General features: G+C 36.3%; 1 protein-coding gene across 1 annotated transcript; it reads left to right on the forward strand.

Moving 5' to 3' along the window:
* The first annotated feature begins 687 nt into the window (after window positions 1-687).
* LOC124646016 (large neutral amino acids transporter small subunit 2) lies at window positions 688-21595 on the forward strand. Its single transcript, XM_047186031.1, has 7 exons — window positions 688-1079; window positions 3907-4205; window positions 9330-9455; window positions 12341-12482; window positions 15320-15443; window positions 19592-19792; window positions 20042-21595. The coding sequence occupies exons 1-7, from the start codon at window positions 937-939 to the stop codon at window positions 20441-20443; spliced, it is 1437 nt and encodes a 478-aa protein (XP_047041987.1). The 5' UTR covers window positions 688-936; the 3' UTR covers window positions 20444-21595.
* Window positions 21596-22340: the final 745 nt, after the last annotated feature.

The following is a 22340-nucleotide window of genomic DNA, read 5'->3' on the forward strand; positions in this document are numbered from 1 at the left end:
CATCTTTTGGTCCGACTCAGGCTGAAGTGTCCCTGATAGCAGCTGGTTTCTTTCAGCAAAAAATATTAAGCTAGAGATATTTTACTAATAGAATCAATATCTACAGGAAATACATAATAGTAAAGTTGGAAATTGTTACTAGAATTTGAAATGTGTAATCATTTGAAAGTGATGATTAGCTGATGGGATTTACATATTAAGCTTGTTGCATTTTTGCTATCATTCAATCACGTATCAGGGGTCGTTAGCTAGGTACTGGCCTTAAAATGACAGAAGTTCCAGACTAACAAACAGTTAACAGCTTCAATAACATTCAGGTAGATCGTTCAGTTAAAAAGGCGCCCGCGAACATGACGCAACTTCTTCATTGTACTTCATCATTGCGCTGTTGTCAAGTAGTAACAAACCGCCATGCAGCAGGAAGTTTAATTGAAAATGGTATAAATCAATGCTATTATTTTCTCGATATAGTTAACACAGTCAGTATTATATCTCGTATTTTCTGTCAAAGTTTACAAGAGCCCTGAATGCGCCGGCTGCAACAAGTCCAACATGGGCAATTGGTTTGCCGTCTTTTTCTGATGTGTGTCGGATTCAATGGCGGCGTCCCTCTCGGGTGCGGCGCAGTCCCAGCGGCGCGCATGGTGTTTCGTGACAGCGCTCTACAAATTCACTACACATGCGCTGCGGCGACTGCTCGGAGTGGTCGGCCGAATCGCGTCCGTAGTAAACTGCGCCTGACGTCAGCACCGCATCGTATTCCAGTTTCGCAGATCATAAAAATGGTAACAGAAAGTGATTCAGTCGTGTGAGATATTCCGTGGCGGCGTGTCACTCCATGGTCGTGTGATCCCGCGGTACAGCGGCGTGGATATCGCGCGTATTTAACCCACGTGCGTCGCGTTTACCGGTATACGCGATTGATTTTTTTGCGGAATGGGCGAGGAATCTCAGGCCAGCGATGGCAAAGTGGTTTTAAAACGTAAAATAACATTGTTTAATGGAGTTGGGATTATTATTGGGACTATCATTGGTTCCGGTATATTTATATCTCCAACAGGAGTATTCAAATACACTGGGTAAGCAGAGTGCTCCAATTTCCCGCCTTTTGGACTGTTTTCAGTTTCATGTTAGCGTGTACAAATTCAATTCTTCGCTTTTTATCGGTGTACACTTATCGCTGAATTCGAAACGCAAGATTTTTTTGTTGAATTATAAACGAACGTTTACTTACTAGGTACTTACCTAAAATAATAATTCTAAAAACCTTTTATATTTTATAAATAAACTACATAGCTTAAGTAATTTAAAGTGATTTTTTTAAAGTATGGAGATATTTTTCTACACGTGAATATTTTGATTTATAAGTTTGACTTCCATGATTTCAAAGAATTCGCGGTTTCGATATCTTATCTACTTACAACATGGGTAGTTTTATTATTAACCTATCATTCATTTGTTACTTAGACCGAATAAGGAATGTTTATGGATTTATTATCTGCTACCATGGAATTTTTAATTTATTACCTGCTCGATAAATACTTGGGTGTGCTGAAGTTATTAGCACCAGGCCAAGATCCAAATACTGAAACGGACGATAAGTTAAAAAATAATTTAGTTTACAGACATTACGGAATTAATGCAATCAGAAAAAAATTGTTCATTAAGCACTTATGTTATTACATAAGTACCAGTTTGATTGTTAAATTGTTGTCCATTTACTTAAGCGCAGTGGTCAGTAGGTGACATCGGTTGGTAACTTTCATTTGTGGCATTGTACACAGCTGCCCCAGCTGACGTCGTGCGATATAGCCACAGGTGGCTTATGTATGGTCAGCATAATCTTACTAAGTAATAATAATTATACATTTTTGAATGTGGTGCAACTATTGGAACTAATAGCCAGGTATAACTCACTTAGGTACTTCCTTTATTAATCGTTGCGAAATTACGTATGAATTTGAAGTTCTTTTTTCAAGTTATGAACTTAAGACTACTTAAAACATGGCGTTTACATAAATGTGTCGTAATGTTGAGCTTGCTATGTTCAATTAACATACTTAGCTTGAACTGATGACAATGCTGAATGTTGTTTAGCTTGACTACACGAAAAAGTTAAACGCTGATTTTATTCGATGTTTTCAACATTCGTTTTTTAAACAATGCGTGATATCTATAATTAACACCCATATCAGATTTTTGTTACTTTAACCTATTTACAAATGAGTTAAATATCTGATACGGTGTTCTTCACTAATTGGTTTGTTACTTACCGTGATGTGGAAAATGAATTCGGGTTAATGAACTCTGTATACTTATGTTATTCCTACGCATTTACGTACTTCTATCGCGGTAGTCACATTTAAAAACGGATTAACAGAAATTCGATACTTTATCGATTAACTAGTGGATAGTAGGAAACGTAGAGATCATGTTTCGTTCACCCATTGTATTGTCAATTTCTTTGAAGCCCTTTAGAATTTTAGATTTTTTGAAATGGTTTTTGAATCATTTCAATCAGAATTAAGTATAATTTATCTTTGGGCAAAAAGATTAAACCAACAATCATAAATTCCTTGGAACAACGGTAGATAATCATGAAAAACGAAAATCTGGATTTTCTCACGGTACCTATAGGTTTTTCAAGGCGCGGTTGACACGCTAGCCTAGATTCCTTTATAATTTGAAAACTAGAAGACCGTGACACTGAAACCTCTGTGACATAAGCGGTACCTATCTGCACTAGCACAATAATAAAGTGCTATCTATGTTGCTACATCTATGCATCTATTATATGCCTACATACTACACCAAGTTGTTTCTGCTTTGAGCTGGCTAAGGTCACCAAGTTGTATGAGGTTAAAACTAATATGAAACTTCTGCAATATCTACAGGCTTCCTAACTTAGATAAGTATGACCGAAGAGCCTTGTGAGTGTTGTGCAGATCCATCATCCATCATTGCTACTTATTAAGACAAATATGAACATCTGTCGTAGTAAAATGATGAATTATGATTTCATTTTAATTATACTTAGCCTGGCCTGACTATTTTACAGACAAAATAGGCATTTATGTGCCATTTATTTTATCACAACCGCAGAATTTATGGCGCATGTTTACCTGTCCGTGATATCGTTTACAAAGTTATGTATGAGACATACATTATGCAAGTCCCTATATAGCGACATATTAAGAGATTTATGTACAGTCGGATTTGAGGTAAAACAATCGTCTGGTTTGATCTACGACGCTCAAGTGAACTTGTTGCGGTCAGTTATCATAACTACTTAACATATCGGTCCCTTCCGCGTCTCGAAGGCACGATAAAAGTACCGTTTGTCTTATGGATATTTATTGCAGTGCTTTAGTCAGATCACAACACCGTTAGTAAGATAACTGGTCCTGTCTTAGAAAAGCATAAGTTGGGAATAGTGTAAAGCGGAGAGGGAAAATTAGATGATATTGTTCAGTCAGCTACGTCACTGTTTCAGGAAGCTGATTTTACCTTTTCGGGAAAAAATCTAGGTCAAGCAATGAGCGTTTAGGTATAGGTAGGTGTTACCCACGTAATATTAATTACTGACTTGCCTGTTCCAAAATAATCTTTTACGAATAGACTCTACTCACTATTAGTGGGTGTTCGTGGGTGGCATCATGCGAATGTAGGATCTTGGAATGCATCTCCAATGCTAGGAATTTCCTCTTACGGGATTTAGGAAAAGTGCCATGTATGGGTGAATATGTCCGAATTACGTGATCTATTATTCACTACTCTTGGATTGTGTCATCAATTGTTGATGGAAAGGTTACAGTAGGGGACTCATTGAACTTTATCTCGATTAAGCCTCTTTAAAATATTGAAGGTTCCACTTCACCATTAACTAAACAGTTTCATTTGTTATAGGTCCGTAGGCGCGTCTCTCATAATATGGCTCGCCAGTGGCCTGTTGTCCACATTGGGGGCTCTGTGCTACGCAGAGCTGGGGACCTCCATCACGAGGTCTGGAGGTGACTACGCGTACATCTACACGGCTTTCGGCCCACTGCCAGCGTTCCTGCGCATGTGGATAGCTCTGCTCATCATCAGACCGACGACTCAAGCAATAGTGGCCCTTACCTTCGGCCATTATGTTGTGAAGCCATTCTTCCCTGAATGTAACCCTCCTGAACTGGCTGTCAAACTCCTTGCTGCGGTTTGTTTATGTGAGTATTTATTGTTTTACTTTTGCATTGGGGGATTGGGCACCAGGGCTACATCATAGTAATAGAAAATATTGCAAGAGTAGGTAGCAATTGGTGGACTTTTACATTTGACATTGTACGATATCAATGTCAATCATAATAAAACTAATAATAAGAACTGATTTCCTGCTAATGTTCGGTGATGTGACTCAATTAAATAATGGCGAAATGAAATCGACAGCATGAATTGGCTTAAATTGATATGATTTATGGACGGTGTTGATTTTTTGTGAGAGACTTTAAATTGGCAATATTTGACTCAATATAGGTATCTACTTTTACATTAATAAAAAACTTTAATTTTGTGTTATGACCATAAGTATACTTGTTGGTACACTTGTTGTATATTGAGTTACTAGCTTCTGCCAGCGGTTTCACCCGCATCCCGTGGAAACCTCTGCACGAACCCGGATAAAAAGTATATAAGCCTATAGCCTTCCTCAATAAATGGGCTATCTAACACTGAAAGAATTTTTCAAATCGGACCAGTAGTCCCAGGGATTAGCGCGTTCAAACAAACAAACAAACAAACTCTTCAGCTTTATAATATTAGTATAGATTGAGTAAGATGTCATATAAGATAAGATAAACGGGCACCATATTTATGAAGTTGATAAAGCCAATCACTAATGCAACTTTTAATGCAAATCGTGTTTCTCATTAATTTATTGATTTATCAAAACCACTTGAACTTAACTTTTTTATTATTGCAAACAGTTCGCACTTATGCAATGAGTTCTTCAAAAAAGAGTTTTATGCCAGTGAGCACGTGGGTTTCTGATTTTTCCTGTACAACTATATGTACTAACTGTGTAGTCCAGTGTAATAAAATTGTTAACGACATAGGTAAATTACATATCTACTTTATTCCGAGAGTTAATATTTTCCTTTTCATTATCCCTGTTCGGTAAGTACCTATAGGTGTCTAAAGAAACCTAACGTTGTGAGTAGGTACCTTCTTAATTACGTAGTTTATCTAGTAAATAGGTAGTCAGAAGCCAGTAAGTCTGACACCAGTCTAACCAAGGGGTATCGGGTTGCCCGGGTAACTGGGTTGAGGAGGTCAGATAGGCAGTCGCTTCTTGTAAAGCACTGGTACTCAGCTGAATCCGGATAGACTGGAAGCCGACCCCAACAGGATTGGGAAAAAGGCTCGGAGGATGATGATCTAGTAAATAGGTACCTACTAAGATACGTACAGTAAGTACTTACACTACGTTGGTACTTGCAGAAAGTGAAGACAGTTTGTATCAATGATATGCACCACTTAATAGACCTGACCACTTGTGGTTGATGAATCTAGGCACATTTGCTACTAAGTTTGATATGGAAGAGGCAGTATTCAATTCCTAACTCATTTCCAAAAGAACTTAGGTACCTATGTAGATTATATATATTTTTTCAATCAAACCTGCCCACTATACACATTCCATTAGGGACAAATTAATGTAGGAACTGGTTCAAAACTCTCAAAAAATTCCAATGACAATGATATGGCAAATTCTTGCTTCTAAATATAGATGCTTAAGTGTTAATAAGACAAGGTCTCCGCCCCATAATAAAGTATGGAGTTTCTCTAATCAATACGCAATACTCAGTGGAGCAGGTTCCGTAGACACTTAATGGGCATGTTGACAGTCCGTCGGGAATGCTTTCGATCTTCGTTCACGACTCGAGTGACAGCATTGTTTGGACAAACAATCATAACTTCCCATAGTGAAAGCCAATTGCCACGTTTTTTATGTACATATTTGCAGGACTACTATGCAGGGTATTGATACATATTCAAAGGTAAAGATGATAGAAGATATTAAACACATTAAACAAATATTGTTGAGTTTCCTTTGCACTTACTACTAATTTACGAGACCTCTACATTGTAATAATAATATCAGCGTGGACACAAATAAATTGATTTGTTTATACTCAGCTCAGATACCAGTCATGTACCAATTAGCGATTCTAATCTAGACCAAAACAGTGTAACTAGTTGTTGTTTTCTATACATTTCTAGATTTACAATACAAGGTTGATAAACTTATGCTGTAGAGACGTTTAATAAAAATCAAGGATATTGATCACAACTGAAGTGAACATAAAGAAAATGTAGAGGCTAATGTAACACATCTAGCAAGTGACAGCCACAACCATTATGAATCAGTGTTCAGTGCTCATTACAATAGGTAGCCGGCATGTCGATTCATTACGATACGACAGCAGAATCTGTGTCAACGTTATTTTCCGATGATGCTACAATTTACTGAGTAAATGCATGTGCATTCGAAAATAATCAAGAGCACGTACAAATAATGTGCACGCCAAATTTAATCAAATACTTCCAAACCTGTAATGCAAATAGCAACGTAATATGTGTAATAATAAATCGGTCATTGATCTAAACGGTGACTCAGAATAATTTGTTGATTCGCTTACTAATGACTTTATGAGGTCTGATGAAACTCATAAATCTCGAGTAGATGCAATTAATATGTAGATCGGTTAGGTCTGCAATTATGATGATCAGCAGTTTTCCGCATGTGAAGATACGTACAATAGTAACTCAATCTTAGATATGTACTATATAAGTAACGGTCATCTTGAGGCTATTTTCATCATTACCTATAAACATCGAAAACATGACACAAGAGATGTTTATCTAGGACCGTTTATCAATGAAACCGGTATCATGAAGCAGGAAACGAGAACCTGACTAAAATATATTCATCCAGAAACTCAGGTCAAGTTTATCTGTAAATGTATATTCATCCACCCACAGAACTTCGTGAAACTGCCTAGCAACTTCTTAGATTTATCTTACGTTATCAGTCATGTTATCATACGAGTTATTACGGTCAAGCTTGTTGCTAATGCAAAATTAATTGCTAAGAGGCTTACCCTTTCAACCCCTTAGCTCATGGTGATCATGATAACGATGCATTCATTTGTTTAACTTGTACTCCTAACGGGCCCTGGCAGCGACTGGTTACTTCAAATCATTAAGCATTGGAATCCAGGCATTCCAGCGGACCAAGCCATCTTAGTAATTTATTGACGCAGACTTGCCTACCTACATGAATAAATTCATCAGTTTATTTATAAAATGTACTAGCTGCTCGATGGAATCCACCGACTTCAATTAAGTATAGTGGTTACAAGTTTTCCTGTCGCTATCACAGTGCTGCTGTCATTTTTTAAATAATTATATTACCAGTCATCACAGCGCTCTTACAAAAGGGTGTAGGGGCTTCCCGCTAAAAAGATGATCAACACTGTCAAGTGCTTGGAATGTAGATAGAATTAAGCTCACTTCACTGAATAGTTTATTAAGTGGTTTTAAAGCCTCTCCTTTTATACCTATGTATGACAATATTATCAACAAATGTAAGAGGAAACAGGAAAATCATTGAACACCTTAGGGAATTCCATTTTAAAATATCTTGAGAAATACAGACCAAGAATAGTCAAGTTTGCTTTGAAGCAAAGAGATAACTGAAAATCTATAGAAAAGGAAGCCTTTAATTCTTTGATTGCATTGCGTCTCAGAGCGGATCTGCCGGCGGAAACTCCACTTAACCCAATTGATGTTGATAGAGGGTCGGCTCTTTGAAACTGAACCTCCATCTTGTCAGCCAACGCTCTGGCGTAAATTAGTTTACCTATAGCTGCTATAGACGTTGTGGCTATTGCAGATAGCGTGATGTCAATTTTAGCGTTACTGATCAAACAGTATGAGGAGGAGATAGAACTTCAAATGTTTTGCCATAGGTATCCTTCTTTGCAAATTACTTCGGCAATAAACTTGCTTACTTTTAGGAGGCCTAACATTTCACGATGTGATTCACATGCGCAAGTACATATATTCTTGTGCGTGCCTTTAGTCAATATTCAGGAGGTTAGTACCATGGATTAATCTCCTGATCTAGAACGTTTATTCTTGTCTCGATCCCCGCCCACCACGTCACGATAGTAATGTTTATGCAACCTAGTTTCAAGAACACGTTTGACTTGCAGCTTGCTCTAATGACACGTTCAGGTTGCGGTTACTGCAACCCGACGCTTGAAATTACGAATGGCATTGATCTTTCTATATACACCCACAGGTTCTAGCTTTAAAACTGGTAATATGTCTAACGGCTAGAGTGGACTGAATGTATCTCGGAATGAACAGACACCAATTAAGACTTTTAATATCCCAAGAACTTTTATTTGCTAATAGAATCGTATTTCATACATTCTGCGGCAGATTACTAATACGATAAACTCATTATGCTAAAAGTTATCAGAATTAGAGAATTTGAGCTGGTAGGTAAGTAGACTGTCGTATAAACAAATATTTGCTGTGTAGTGTCTACCCATACGGAGGCGTACCGAAATACGATCCGGAACTGTTTGTCTTGAACCTAATGAGTCGCTGAAAGTGGATCACTTAGAACAATTTGTTTCGCTACCGATCATTCTGCATAGTACTCCCCTATTCGAGTTCTACAGTCGTAACTGATAAAACAAAAACTTGAACTTGTATTAATCTTTATTAGTATGGTCTTGACACCCTCTGACAGTTCTAGATGCCTCATTAAAATTAATGATTTTCTCCAAACGTTCAAAATTTTTGCATAAATCTCTTTGGATGACTTAATTTAGATGATACACTATAATTTATATGTTTTGGCTTCAATTTTAGATAGCGCTTAAATGTATCATTGTTAATAAGTAAGATCGTTTATTTAAAGTAGGGATGGAGACATTTTAGATAAAGAAACAAGACGGACTTGTTTTCTGTAGTCAGTAATTGAACTTTTATAGTGTCAGTCACACGATCGAAGATAGACTCTACCACCAAATACCATGAGAAACTTGTTTAAAATATGCACTAGTAGAATGTATTTACGCCTCACTTGTCCTTGCCTACTGGATTTTCGTAGATTGTAAATTGCTTCTTATGCGACAGGTACCTACATGTGGACTTAGAATTGTTCCAATTGCATCTAAAATACCAATGACATTTTCCAGTTTATTTACATGTTTAGAGCTATTTATATAATTAAACTTCTTTTGTTTACTAAAATTATTTTTCCTTCTTCGCAGGTGTTCTCACAGCGATCAACTGCATCAGCGTGCGATGGACGATGCGAATACAAGATGTCTTCACCTCGTCGAAACTATTGGCTTTGATCGTCATCATTATCTCTGGCATCTACTATATCTGCATTGGTAAGTGGATAAATAATCAGTTACTTAAGTGATAAGGAAGTCTAGACTTTCATGTAGACTCTGATAATTACTCTTTTCATATGATTGTGGTGAAAATGAAAAAAAATCACGCTGCAATTTTAGAGCCTATGTAGAAACCCACTATTACACTTCATTAGTTTTTGTTGAACTACCTTTAGAAACTATATATACATTGACCAACTATGTATCTTATTAGAAATAGACGTACGATTGATAAAATCCACTATTTATAAAGAGGTGATCTTTATCAGTCGTATTATCGTAATATTTGTGTTTATTTCCGTATCTACAGTTGAATTATTATCGATTCCGCGGTCAAATCTAACATTACACTCATAAACCAATTCTATAAATAGCGGAAATATTATATTGATGACTTTATCAGCTTACCCATTTGTCTATAGAGATAAATAATGATTACGTTAAGTACGTAGCTATATGATGATTATGATAAAACTGTTACAAGTGACACTTGTAGGTACTCGTACTCAGTATGTATGATATTATAACCCACATTCATGATGGTTTGGTGGGTCAACGAATTGAGCCGTTGATAGACCAAGGTCGCAACCAACAGTCCATTGTTTGGTTCCTTTCTCGGAACACTCACATGTAATGTAGCGAGAAATTCGCAGAATCACGTCTCGGATATCCTTTTGTCATACTTAATCACAAGGCAAATAGAAGATTTTCCTATGTAGACCTATTACTGTAATAAGTTGTACTACGCAGTTGGAATATTAGTCTAAACTTAAAAAAAAATATGATTTGCAAACAACCTAAGTTTTGCAATTTTATGTTTAGACCATTGCCTAACTAACATTACCCAATGTTACATGCTAAGTCATGTCATTTTAATAATGCCCATGAAATGGAGAGGAATACTGAACACTTATGATAAGAATATGATTGATACTGACGAGTAGCCCTACGTATAGGTAAAAGCCGATAAGAACGTCACATGGCTACGAGCATGGAGAACGCAATAGGGCAAATGTCTAATCTTAAAGATTTTGAAATACTCAGTGACGTCACCTGCCTTTACCGACTATATTGGGGTCGGCTTCTAGTTCAACCGGAGGCAGCTGAGTACCAGTGTTTGAAATAAAGCGACTGCCAATCTGACTTCCTAAACTAAGTTATCCGCACAACCCGATACCCCTCGGTAAGACTGGATGCTAGACTTTCTGTCTTAGCGGCTTATACCTGATGATGGAAATGATATTCGAATCCCATATTTTGCATTCAAGACACTTTTATGACACTTAAATAGATTTTTGCCAAAATTAATTAATTCGGCGTAATTTCCGCACTGCACGCGCATGCTGATATTTATGTCTTTAAAGAAATTTGGCAAAACTTCAAATACTCAATAATCGAGATTGATTGCAGCGTAAATAGGAATGTAAGTAGGTACTAATGACTCACTAGCAAATTGCATTTTACTCTACGTGGAAAACGTTTAACGTGCCAACCATACGTAATATCATTATCGTCCAGGTGAGAAAGTAAAGTTATAACGATTTTTACTAGCTATACAGGTACCTATTTCACTATCAGAAGAAACAGAGAAAGTGAAGAAAGTTCGAAGGGCCGTATGTTTCTTGTAAAGGTAATTTTAGATTACGTACGCATAGCAACTATTTGCGAAGCCATTCTCTCACCTACTATCAGAGGTATTTTCCGATAAGAGGCTGTAGAAAGTACAAAAAGAAAGTTTAAGGGCCGCGTCTATAAATCATGTCTGCCAATTATTAACATCTGTGACAAGACATGGCTACTTTTTAAAGGCAATTAGATAGCTAATAAAAAATAAGCGTTCACACGGAAAAACAAACATTTTATTAATTAATGAGACAACAACGTTACTAAATCAACTTTGACCTAAGAATCATATTTCAGTTTAGATTAAATGAAGTAGTAGGTAAGATAGATAGACTTTGATGCTGTATAATGTAAGTGCCCAGTTTACACGACGAGATCACGTAGGTCATTAACACCCGGACGGAGACCACTGCGGTTAGAGTTTAAATAAAACAAAAAAACGTTTCATGACATGTATGTAGGTATGTACCTACTTATTTGAAATGAGGAATAATAGCGATTGTCTCCCTATTTGTATGTGTATTATGTGAATGATGAATACCTACTTGTAACATATGCATTTGTACACTTGAAAATCCTGTTAGGCCTCTCTCAAAATGCCAGTCCAGTTATTTCCTTAATTGTTGGCATGACAAACTGATGTACAGTAGGAATCTCTAGATTTGGTTACAAAGTTCACAGATAGATCTTATATTACACATAAGCATATATTATGTTTAACGGATCAAAGTTCATACTTATAAAGAAAGTTGTAAAGCAAAAGGCATTGATCACTTATCGCTACTGTCATTAGCTAATTTATTGGCGAACCCATCAATGAAAGGATTCTTCCATTATTATGATTTATACCTACATTAAAATAAGCTCGACCCTCGCGTTTATTATTTATAAGTCAATGATTCATTGCTCATTGATAGGAAAAATTCTGGCTTGCGTATAAGCACTGCATATTTATACCGTACAATCTTGATAAGTACTTAATATTAATACTGCGGAGATGAAATATTATACTGCCTCCGTTGATTACCAAGAGAATTACGCATAACTGCCGACAATGTGTGGGGAAGGACAAGTATATTCATATACTGTAGTTATTCATTACACGATATTATTTGTGGTTGAAACAATAACCAAACATTCAGTAATAAAATTCGGTGGTTATTTTCCGAAACACGAGTAGTGTAGCACATAATTTGTATTCGTCACAGAACCACTGTTGCTTATTTTCATCCTTAACATTTTTTTTTCCAAATTACCAGGTCACACCGAAAACTTCGATGGAGCCTTTGAGGGAAAATTCAGCGCTGGCAACATCGCTCTCGCGTTTTATTCAGGACTATTCGCTTTCGGAGGGTGGAATTACCTCAACTTCGTCACTGAAGAATTACAGGATCCTTACAAGTAAGTTTCGCTACCTGTCAAAATATAATAGGCATGATGACAGTAATCAAAAATCATTAAAATAATATATTTATTAAATTAAACTTGAAGCTTGGAATATAAAACGCGCATTGTTTTCTTTATTAATAATGTGATTAATATGTATTTTTATAAAATAAAATTACGAAATAAGGCAATCCGCCATGATATCTTGAACACCAATCAGAGCTCGTGACGTCATCTCTCAAAACAACTCGCGCGAAAGCGCGCGAATGTCACATTTCGTTATTGTGAACTTCCACTGCGATCTTTGTTTTTAATTAATTAATTGTTTATAACACGAGTTATGGAGCCCGGATTTATCAAGGTAAACAGCGCTAATTTGCCTAGAATTGATATCATAATGCTGGGAAAGTTTTTGGCATCAAATAAAGATTTTTGTTCAGCTGAATTTAGAAATGTTAAAACTTCCATGTAAGTACAGATACCGGCACGGATATTGGGCTCTCGGCGGAAGAGTGGGGATCGCTTTGCGCACCCGTACGCATAAGGCAATGAGGCAGTAAATCGCTTCTGCGCAGGTGAAGGTCATGGCTCGATATCCGTGCCGATAACTGTATACTAGTTTAATTAAAAAACAATGAGAGATGAAACCTAACCTCGAAATAGTTATTTACATTATAAACTATGCTAGAATCTAGAGAACTATGTAATAACTTACATCAAAGTGATCTTCACAAAAATAAAGTTGTACCCTGGGCAATATTGCTTTTGAATCTCGCCTTGCAAGTTTAAGCCACTTGTTTCGTATTTTTTTATTGTGAGGAACGTACACAAATAACTTATCAGGAGTTGTTTTGGATGTGTTCTTACACTGGGGGACCCCACAACACCTATGCCCTTTCGAATTCATATTTAATAACACAAAAAACTTAATTATTGCACGAGAGTTGTTTACTTGCGTCTTGTAATTTCAGTCGTGACGTCACCAAGTGACGACATGACACTGACAAGCGTTTTCGCGCCGGATTCAAAGTGGACAGAGAAAAATGCAATTATTTGATAAAAAACTTCGCATTTTCTTAAAATTAATAATTTTTCATATAAAATAGACGCATACCTACATCATACAATGGAATTTAAAAATTTGTCATCATGCCTATTCTATCGTGTTTTTTATTTAGGTACATGCAATCTGATCTCTACCACACAATTATTTTACAACCTTTAGAGATGAATGTGCGCAACAGCAGTTTTATCGCTTTGGAACGTTAAAAATGATTTCTGCAAGAAAAACCTGCCGCATTCAGCAGTAACTTTTATAAGATAACAAAGAGAAGACCCAACTTTCGTGAACCTTACTTGTTCGTATTCGTAACTAGCGCCATTACGAAATAAGCACGTGCGTCGATACTACGCACTTTTATAAATCTGTCTGCACGGCATTGTATCTAGATCGCAATGCTGATCGTGCTCCTTCCAAGGCTGAATAGCACTATTCCTAAGCTTTATGTAATGCACGAACAAGTTGCGTCATAAAGTGGAGCAAATAAAAGGATCGGTGTAAAGAACACGATTTGGTATTAGGCTAGCTAGGGTCGCACACTGGATAGACCTTTAAATCCGTCTGAAGTGGTCCCCTCGAGAGCTCCTCAAATAGGTTGGTAGCTACTTACTTACCCCATTGTTTGTCGTTTCGATTAGGGTTGGAACGTCAATGTTCTAGGTACCTACATTTTTACCAAGCTACTCCAGATTTTAAGTCTACGAATAAAAATTGAGCGGTTATTGCCGTATCACCCGAATAAGGGACTGATGGGGGAAAGAAAATAGAAAAAGAGCCCAATAACTTAGAAACGGGTAAAATCTGAATTTCAATGGTATTGTTGGTGAATGTTCAAGTCAAGATTCAAGGCATAGATATGCCCGTTTGGATACTACAACGCATTTCGGGTAAGGAAGTGAAGAATAAATTTGAAACTTTATAAGTTACAATGACAGTACTGTTGGCAAAGAGTATTGTTTTATTCATTTGGTGGCGAAGTGTTCTCGCTCTATTGCATGTTTTATTCATGGAAACATTTATTTCACGTTGGAAGATAGGGAGTTAGTGACCATGGATTGGCCATTCGATTCTATTTACTAAAGAGGAAAGAAAACTTAGATTCTTTAAAATGGACTTGTAAATGTAGATGGATCAAGTAATCACTGTTATTGAGTTAACTGGTAGGATTAAAACAGGTCTGTAAAATGAAAATCTTTTAGGTCGAAAATTAACATTCATAATCAAGACTCGAGAGGAGCCTTTTTAATCAGAAATCCTACAGGTATATATAGGTAATAATAATACTGAATATGGTGATAATATCGTGAATAATTTTTGCACAGACGTGACTAGCGTTAATAAATAATAGTTTTACTACTCTAGGTGGGATGCCAATGGCCATCATATACTTAGATAGGTACTCTAAGATGAGTTTTGTTTTTCTGTAATGTAATTGAAGTTGTGTCAACTCATTAAAACTGAATCTAAATCTGATAAATATGCACGTGTTTTCATAATGTAGATACCTCTACATATGTAGGTATATTGCAGAATGCGAAGTGACTCATCAGGGGTATTGTAGGGATTTACCCATTGCTAAACGCGTATTTTTTTTCAGCTTTAATTAGGTTTTTACAGTCTTTAAATTCAACAATTTATTTTGTTCAAATGTTAATATTTTGTGAACCTCTATACGTAGATGAATTGTTATGCACATCACTAAAAGTCTATGGCTGTTTTACGACGAGTGTTGTACCCTCCATTCTAAGCAGAGAGTAATAAGTTTTTTATGGTCTAAATTCCTCTGTTTCAGGAATTTGCCCCGAGCGATATGGATCGCTATGCCCATGGTGACTATTATCTACGTGATGGCAAACTTGGCCTACTTTGCTGTCGTTACGAAGACTGAAATGATATCAAGTGCTGCGGTGGCTGTGGTAGGTTTTATTATTTTCATTTTTGTTTACAGGAGTTTTGTAGGAAAGTGTATGTTTTTGACTGTGATATTATGAGGCCCCAAAATCTCAAATCTTATGTACCGGAGAACCTATTTACCTATTTCAGAACGGTCCGAAGAAATGTTTGTTCTTGCTTCAGCTTGTTATCAAACTGCAATTTATAACTAAACAATAAATTATTATGTGTGTTAATTCAAAGTTACCTAACAACCTATCATCATTAAAATAGCAAATAAATTGCACTGATGATGTAACTGGTCGTTAAAATGTTAGTTACCAACTGTGTGGGCTTGCCTTGCTCGTTTCAAGGCATGAAAACAAATGGCAATCTAATGCATGGTACGTTTGGAAGCGAGCTGCAACTGTCGACGGCACGTGCGACTGTACAAAATCGGTCGATATCAGAGGGCGACTGCACGTGCTGCTTCAGCGTCGATCCAAAATAATGTAAATACATTGGTACAAACCAGTATTAGCAGCATGTGCGGTCGGGAGTTGCGGTCTTCAGCTAGCTTTCAGAACGTACCTTAACGCTAGCTATAATAGGTATTTTTATAAAATAAATCGTGATAGTTTAAAAATAAATAATATAGACAATGAACTCTCTTCGCCATTACCCTCTCATTTGCGGTCCCCAATTTTCAGGGAAGTAAAACTCCTGCTTTTGTCATATTAACTGCTGACATAATAAAGCGGAAGGAACTAAGTACAAAACAATACATCAGTGTACGACATTATCAGTAGCAAAGGAATATTCCTACAATCCTACTAGAACTCAGTTCAGTAGGCCATCACGTCTCCAGAAATAATTATCATGTCAAGTGTACTTGTGTGCCTTCTATCACTTCCAATACCTATATAGGTATTATTGTGACACGCTTGCTGATTGTACAGACGTTATTACTTACCTACAAATATTATCGTAGTGTCTAATAATATAAGAACAAAATTAGGGGGGTGTCTTCGAAGTAATTCTTTGAAACGTAGCAATGATGTAACATAAAACAAAGCATAAGAGTTCCATTATAAATGATATCGATACAAGTCTCTCAATACATACATACCTCCTTATTGCCAATTAATCAAAGCTACCAAGATAGCAGAAATGAAGTAGAAGTAGGTCCTTAAGGGACCATGGCATGAGTTCCTGGTGTTGGACTCAGATAGGGTTCTATCCGTATGAGTAGACCCACAGGATAGTAAAATTTCATAAAATAACGAACAGCCGGTATCTGTAACATATGTCAATCCGTCGCCTTCCGACTAACATCCTTGAATAGACAGATTGACAGTCGGTGATTGATTTATGAATAAGATACGTAGGACGTTTATAAAGGAATTATTAATACAGTCCTCGCTTTTATGACTCTACAATAATATAACGACGACATTTTATTATACTTGATAGTTAATAGTTAGCTACCTGTTTACTTATATGTTTTTGTTTTCAATTAAACGTTAATGCTAACAATAAGTATATGTCCTACCTAAGTCATCATCGTCAATGGCCTTTTAATATCTATAAAAGATGATTTAACTTATTTCTTGATTTAATTTAATTCCTACATAAGTATGTACTTATTATTCAAGGTCGTCATTGGAAGTTGACGTCAATTGCAATAAACCACTCCTTCCCTAACAAATACCTAATTCTCTGATAGAACCTGCTTAAATAGGTACCTTGATACACGTAGATTTACAATTTTTGTATGTTCGGTCACAGATTACATACTAAATAGTTACTACGTGGTCACCACTAGGTATACTGGATATTGAATAGGTTTCAATGTACAATCGACCAATTTTTATTTTCTGCATAAGTAGTAGTACCAGAGTACCTTCAATAGTAGGGGAGGCCTAGAAGGGATTTTGGGATTTACTCAAGCGCGGCAGATTAGTATATAGGGAGGTACCTATTACCCCATTTAACACCTCCACCAAATATAAGCCCTGTATATGTAGCCGCGTGTCTAGAATAAAGGATCAGATTAGTAAAAAAAAAAATATCATCTGACATTCTCCAGCGCGTCAGATTAAGATAGGGTAAGTTAGTTATATGCTAAAAAGTGTATATTCCACTAATCTGACAATTTGCGATTGACGATAAGAAGTAGGAAGGTTACAAACTTGTAAAAAAAAAACTTCATCTTGACTTTCTCGAGCGCGGCTAATTTTTTTTTTATTTTGAAGGGAATAATTCAACGTTCACGAAAAATATATAATCTGACGATTCCCGTAAGCCGAAGTAAGGAAAATTAATCGATAAAGTTTAAAGCGTGCAGCTACGTGATGCCGGTATTCTCCTCCCAAGTTTCTATTCCTCTCTCTCTTTTTTCAATTCAATTCATTTGCAATAAGTGTTGGTACATTTTGGGTCTTAAATAATCTACACTAATGTTATAAAGCTGAAGAGTTTTTTTGTTTGAACTCGCTAATCTCAGGAAGTCATACATAGTATGCAGATATACTGTTTTTAACGAAGACGATTCATTTTATTGGCTACTTTCGTTAAATACGTGTTCCTTCCAGTTGCATTGTTTGTCTATCGTGATACCGAGAAATGCCATTTCGTATACTTCTTGTAATTTATGTCCTCTATAATTACTCTTTATAGTCTTCTTTTTATACAGTCGTGGTGGCCTAGTCATCCGGTGAGACTGGAAGCCGACCCCAACATAGTTGGGAAAAAGGCTAGGCAGATGATGATGAGCCTTATTTTTTATCTATATGTATTAAATTGAATAAAATTAGTTTTTGTAAGATTTACGCGTAGATTATTTCCGTCAAGCCATGTTATTATAGATTCAATTGTATTGTTTATGTCACATGTATATTTATCAATGTCATTATAATTCAATGTAATTATTATAGAAATGTATGTAATGTATGAGCAGATTGGTACACTCCGCCAATAGCAATTTCATACATATCATTGGATAGGCCTTTTTATCTAGAACAACCTTTATTATGACAACTTTGTTGAAATGTTTGTCCGTTCTGGGAAAAAAGTGTATCAAAAAGTGTGTAAAAGTTAAAACTAAATAATCTATTGATATCTCAAGTTTTAAAGGAATACCAAAGTGCTACAACGTGTATGTCTTGTAAGTACTAAGTACTTGCTTTGCAGACATTGGTGTCCAAGATAAACTTAGACAGTAAATACAAACTTAGAAAAGTTGCATTTGTACTTGCCTGACCTGGAATCGAATCCACATACTTGAGAGGTTGGTTCTTTACTCACTAGGCCACCACGACTTAGATAATGATTATAACAAAATTAAAAAACAACGACATTGGTGTTAATTTTTCAACGAAAATTAGGTTACAGTATTGATTATTATTAGTTTTAAAAACTTTCCATTGTCAGATTAAGCGAGTCTCTCCAGATAATCGTCAGATTATGAGATGATTACGTTAAGGGTACATAAATGAACCATATATATCTTAAACTGACGCGCTCGAGTATTTCAAAATGGCGATTTTTTTTTGCAATTTTAAATAATGACCACGAGTTTAGGTCACGTCTAAATCGTCAGATTATTGCATAAGAGACTTCGTTTTAGTTCACTTAACACCCCTTTTGAAAATCTGTCGCGCTCGATAAAATTATTTTTTTTCCCATTTTTAACCCTTACCTACGACCACCCCCACCATGGAAACAGTCAGATTAATGTACGTATGTTTAAAAAATGACGTACGACGTGCATGCTATTAATATCTGACGCGCTCGAGTATGTCCATGCAACTGTTTTTTTTTACATTTTTGAAAGTTTATAGCCGCTCCACCCACCGATGAAAGTGTGTGTATGTCAGGACATTTTTTTCTTCTTATCATCTAAGCTTCACAATCTAATAGGTCTCATTGACGCTCGAGTCACTCCCGGTTTAGCACTCTTGCCTCCCCTACTACAATAAATTCGTGAAGATGAAAGAGACCCAACACGTGTTTGTGTGTAATTTTATTAGATAGTAGCACTCGTAGTCCTTCACTACAGGCAATCGCCTGGGCTTGTTTCTCGCGAGGCGCCTTAGGTCGGCGTAGAGAGCCCAAGTTGTCTACGTCTTGCTGTACTATACTTACTGAGGTGTTTTTATAGATTCTAATAGTTCGTTCGTTCTGTTTTCAGGTGTTTGGTGATCAACTATTCGGTGGATGGAGCTGGATGATTCCTGTGTTTGTGGCACTATCTACCTTCGGTGGAGTCAATGGTGTGTTGTTCACATCCGCAAGACTGTTCGCGACTGGTGCGCAAGAGGGACACATGCCTGCCTTCTTCTCGTTGTTCCACATCAAGAAACAGACGCCTATACCTTCGCTCATCTTCACTGTAAGTACATATTACCTACATATATGAAATAGCTCACTAAAAAAATAATTGTCAATACCTATCTTGAGGAACAACATAGCAATTAGATACCCATCAATAGTGTAGATTGGAGCCACTGGTTGGAAATGGCGTTGAATCTTTATCATTCTTTACTCAAATAGAAAACATTTTTGGGAACTATTTAATATTTTTTTCCTTCATGCCTCACCGCTTCCAACTTTTTTTAACATGATTTTCGTCTCATTCCAGTGTCTGTTCTCCCTCCTGATGTTGACAACCAGCAACGTGTTTGATCTCATTAACTACTTCTCTCAAACGTTGTGGCTCTCAGTAGGAGCCTCAGTAGTCGGCATGCTGTGGTTGCGACGCGTCAAGCCCGACATCCCACGACCCATAAAGGTCAACATCATCATACCGTACGTGTTCCTCATAGCTATCGCCTTCCTGGTCATCATCCCAGCCATCACCGAACCTAAGGATACCGCTATAGGTATAGCCATTCTCCTCTCTGGCATACCAGTTTACTACCTGTGCGTCAAATGGAAGAGCAAGCCAGAGATGTACCATTCCTTCTCCAGTTGCATTCTAAGGTTCCTACAGAAACTTTGCTCATGTATCTTCGTAGAATCCTCTGAAAGAATGTCGAATTGAACTTCGTGATTGACACAATCTGAATCAAGATTGCGTTTGGATTCAAAATGTCGAAATTGATATAGTTTCGAACATAATTGACGAAATATGTATGAAAAAAATATATTTACATGTAAAGGACCAATCAGATATCTAATGTAAACTATTTCGAGATCGTTATTTTTACCCACACGATACTGTGATAAATATACGTCTGCAACGTATCCACATTTTAAACTTCATATGTAGGTCCTGTCTTAGCGTACTTATTGTTCGGTGTTATTCTCCAATAGTAATTGTCTATTTGTCTACACATGTAGCAAGCCAGTTTCATAAATAAAAAGTTCTTTCAAGTTTAGAGCGATATAACAATTTGGGCAATACTAAACCAAGTCAGTATTTACAGACGATCTGAATGATTTGAATTACTAGATTATTGTAGTATTGATTATTGTCTGGGAGATGCATAACCTGAACGCGCGAATGTAACCAAATCTAACTCGGCCATGCTGACATTTGAAGTGAATCCGTTCAACTTATGGAACTATGTTTTGTACAAGCCACGCTTACTCAATGTATCTTTTAAATGCAAGCGATGTTACCTCTATAAACTTACCTGATTTGTATTTATAGGTAGGTTCGTGTTCGTTGCTCTCTGTTCTGAATATCTACTTTATTTAAAGTTGTAGACGTTAAGAGCTTATTTATATTTTATCAATGATAAGGTACGGACATTCCTACAAAGCACTGTTTTTATTAGTCCTAAAGTTTAGGCTGTATTTGTTAGTTTTGCTACGTTTTTTTTACAACTGTTTTGAGATAATGTGTACTCAGACTTTTTGTAGTTACTATTTATTATTACATTTACATATTATACATTATAAAGATTTGAATAAAAAGGTTTATGACGTATTTATTATATCTCCTGAAGTAGGTAGTTATAAGTATAAATAAAAACGACTGTCAGTGTCTTATAACTTGATAATATCAAAAAGTGTATCCATATTGATTGATTAGAAAAAAAATAATAAAGAAAATCTACAAGCATACCTACTTATTGCATTCAGTACATCTGTACTGATAGGTACATTATCTGGCATATATACCTATTTATAAATGTTTGCTTAAGTAACTACAAATGATGGTTTAAATAAACTTATAAGTACTTGACTATTTACTGTTTTTTTAATGACATAAACCTATCACCTACAAATGCCTACTAAAGTAGGTATCTTAACTTGGCTTAAATAGATACCTTAAATAAACCTTCGTTTTAAGAAATGGTCAGTCGCTGTGATTTAGTATAAAGTTTTTAAGTAGATAAAAAAAACTGTCTTATTTCACAAGAATTAAATAGCTTCTCAAGCAGATGCTGTTGCGCTCTTCTGCCACATTTATAACAGACTCCTGACTCTGAAATGTTGGTAAACACTGTAGGTTATATGCACTATAGGTGTAACACACAGACAATGCCTATATTCTTTTGCATGTCCTACCAGCAATAGCGACCACCAAAGGCATCACGTGTGTGTCTACACTATTCGTCGAACATCAACGTTGGCTGTGGTTGGTGGCCCATATGCTCCTTTATAATACCAAAATAATTTGCCTACCCTTATCCCAAAAACTTGAGATCAGCGTCATGATGGAACCACCTCAACTCCAAAATTATTGGCGTCATAATCAGCTGACTGCCAGTGTTATACATGGATCGACTACCTACATACTTTACGTTCTCAAGTCAATTATCCGGATAAACCTTTGAAGCACATAACAAGGAATACCTACCTATAATACCTATCTATATTTAAGTAGTGAATATTCTTTGTAATAAAAAAAACAAAGAATATTCACAATTAAATTATTTATTGTGTACTTTAAATAGTTTGTTATTGAGCGTACTATAAAACACTGGCAC

Source organism: Helicoverpa zea, chromosome 3, assembly GCF_022581195.2.
Source record: "Helicoverpa zea isolate HzStark_Cry1AcR chromosome 3, ilHelZeax1.1, whole genome shotgun sequence".
NCBI classification, from domain to species: domain Eukaryota; kingdom Metazoa; phylum Arthropoda; class Insecta; order Lepidoptera; family Noctuidae; genus Helicoverpa; species Helicoverpa zea.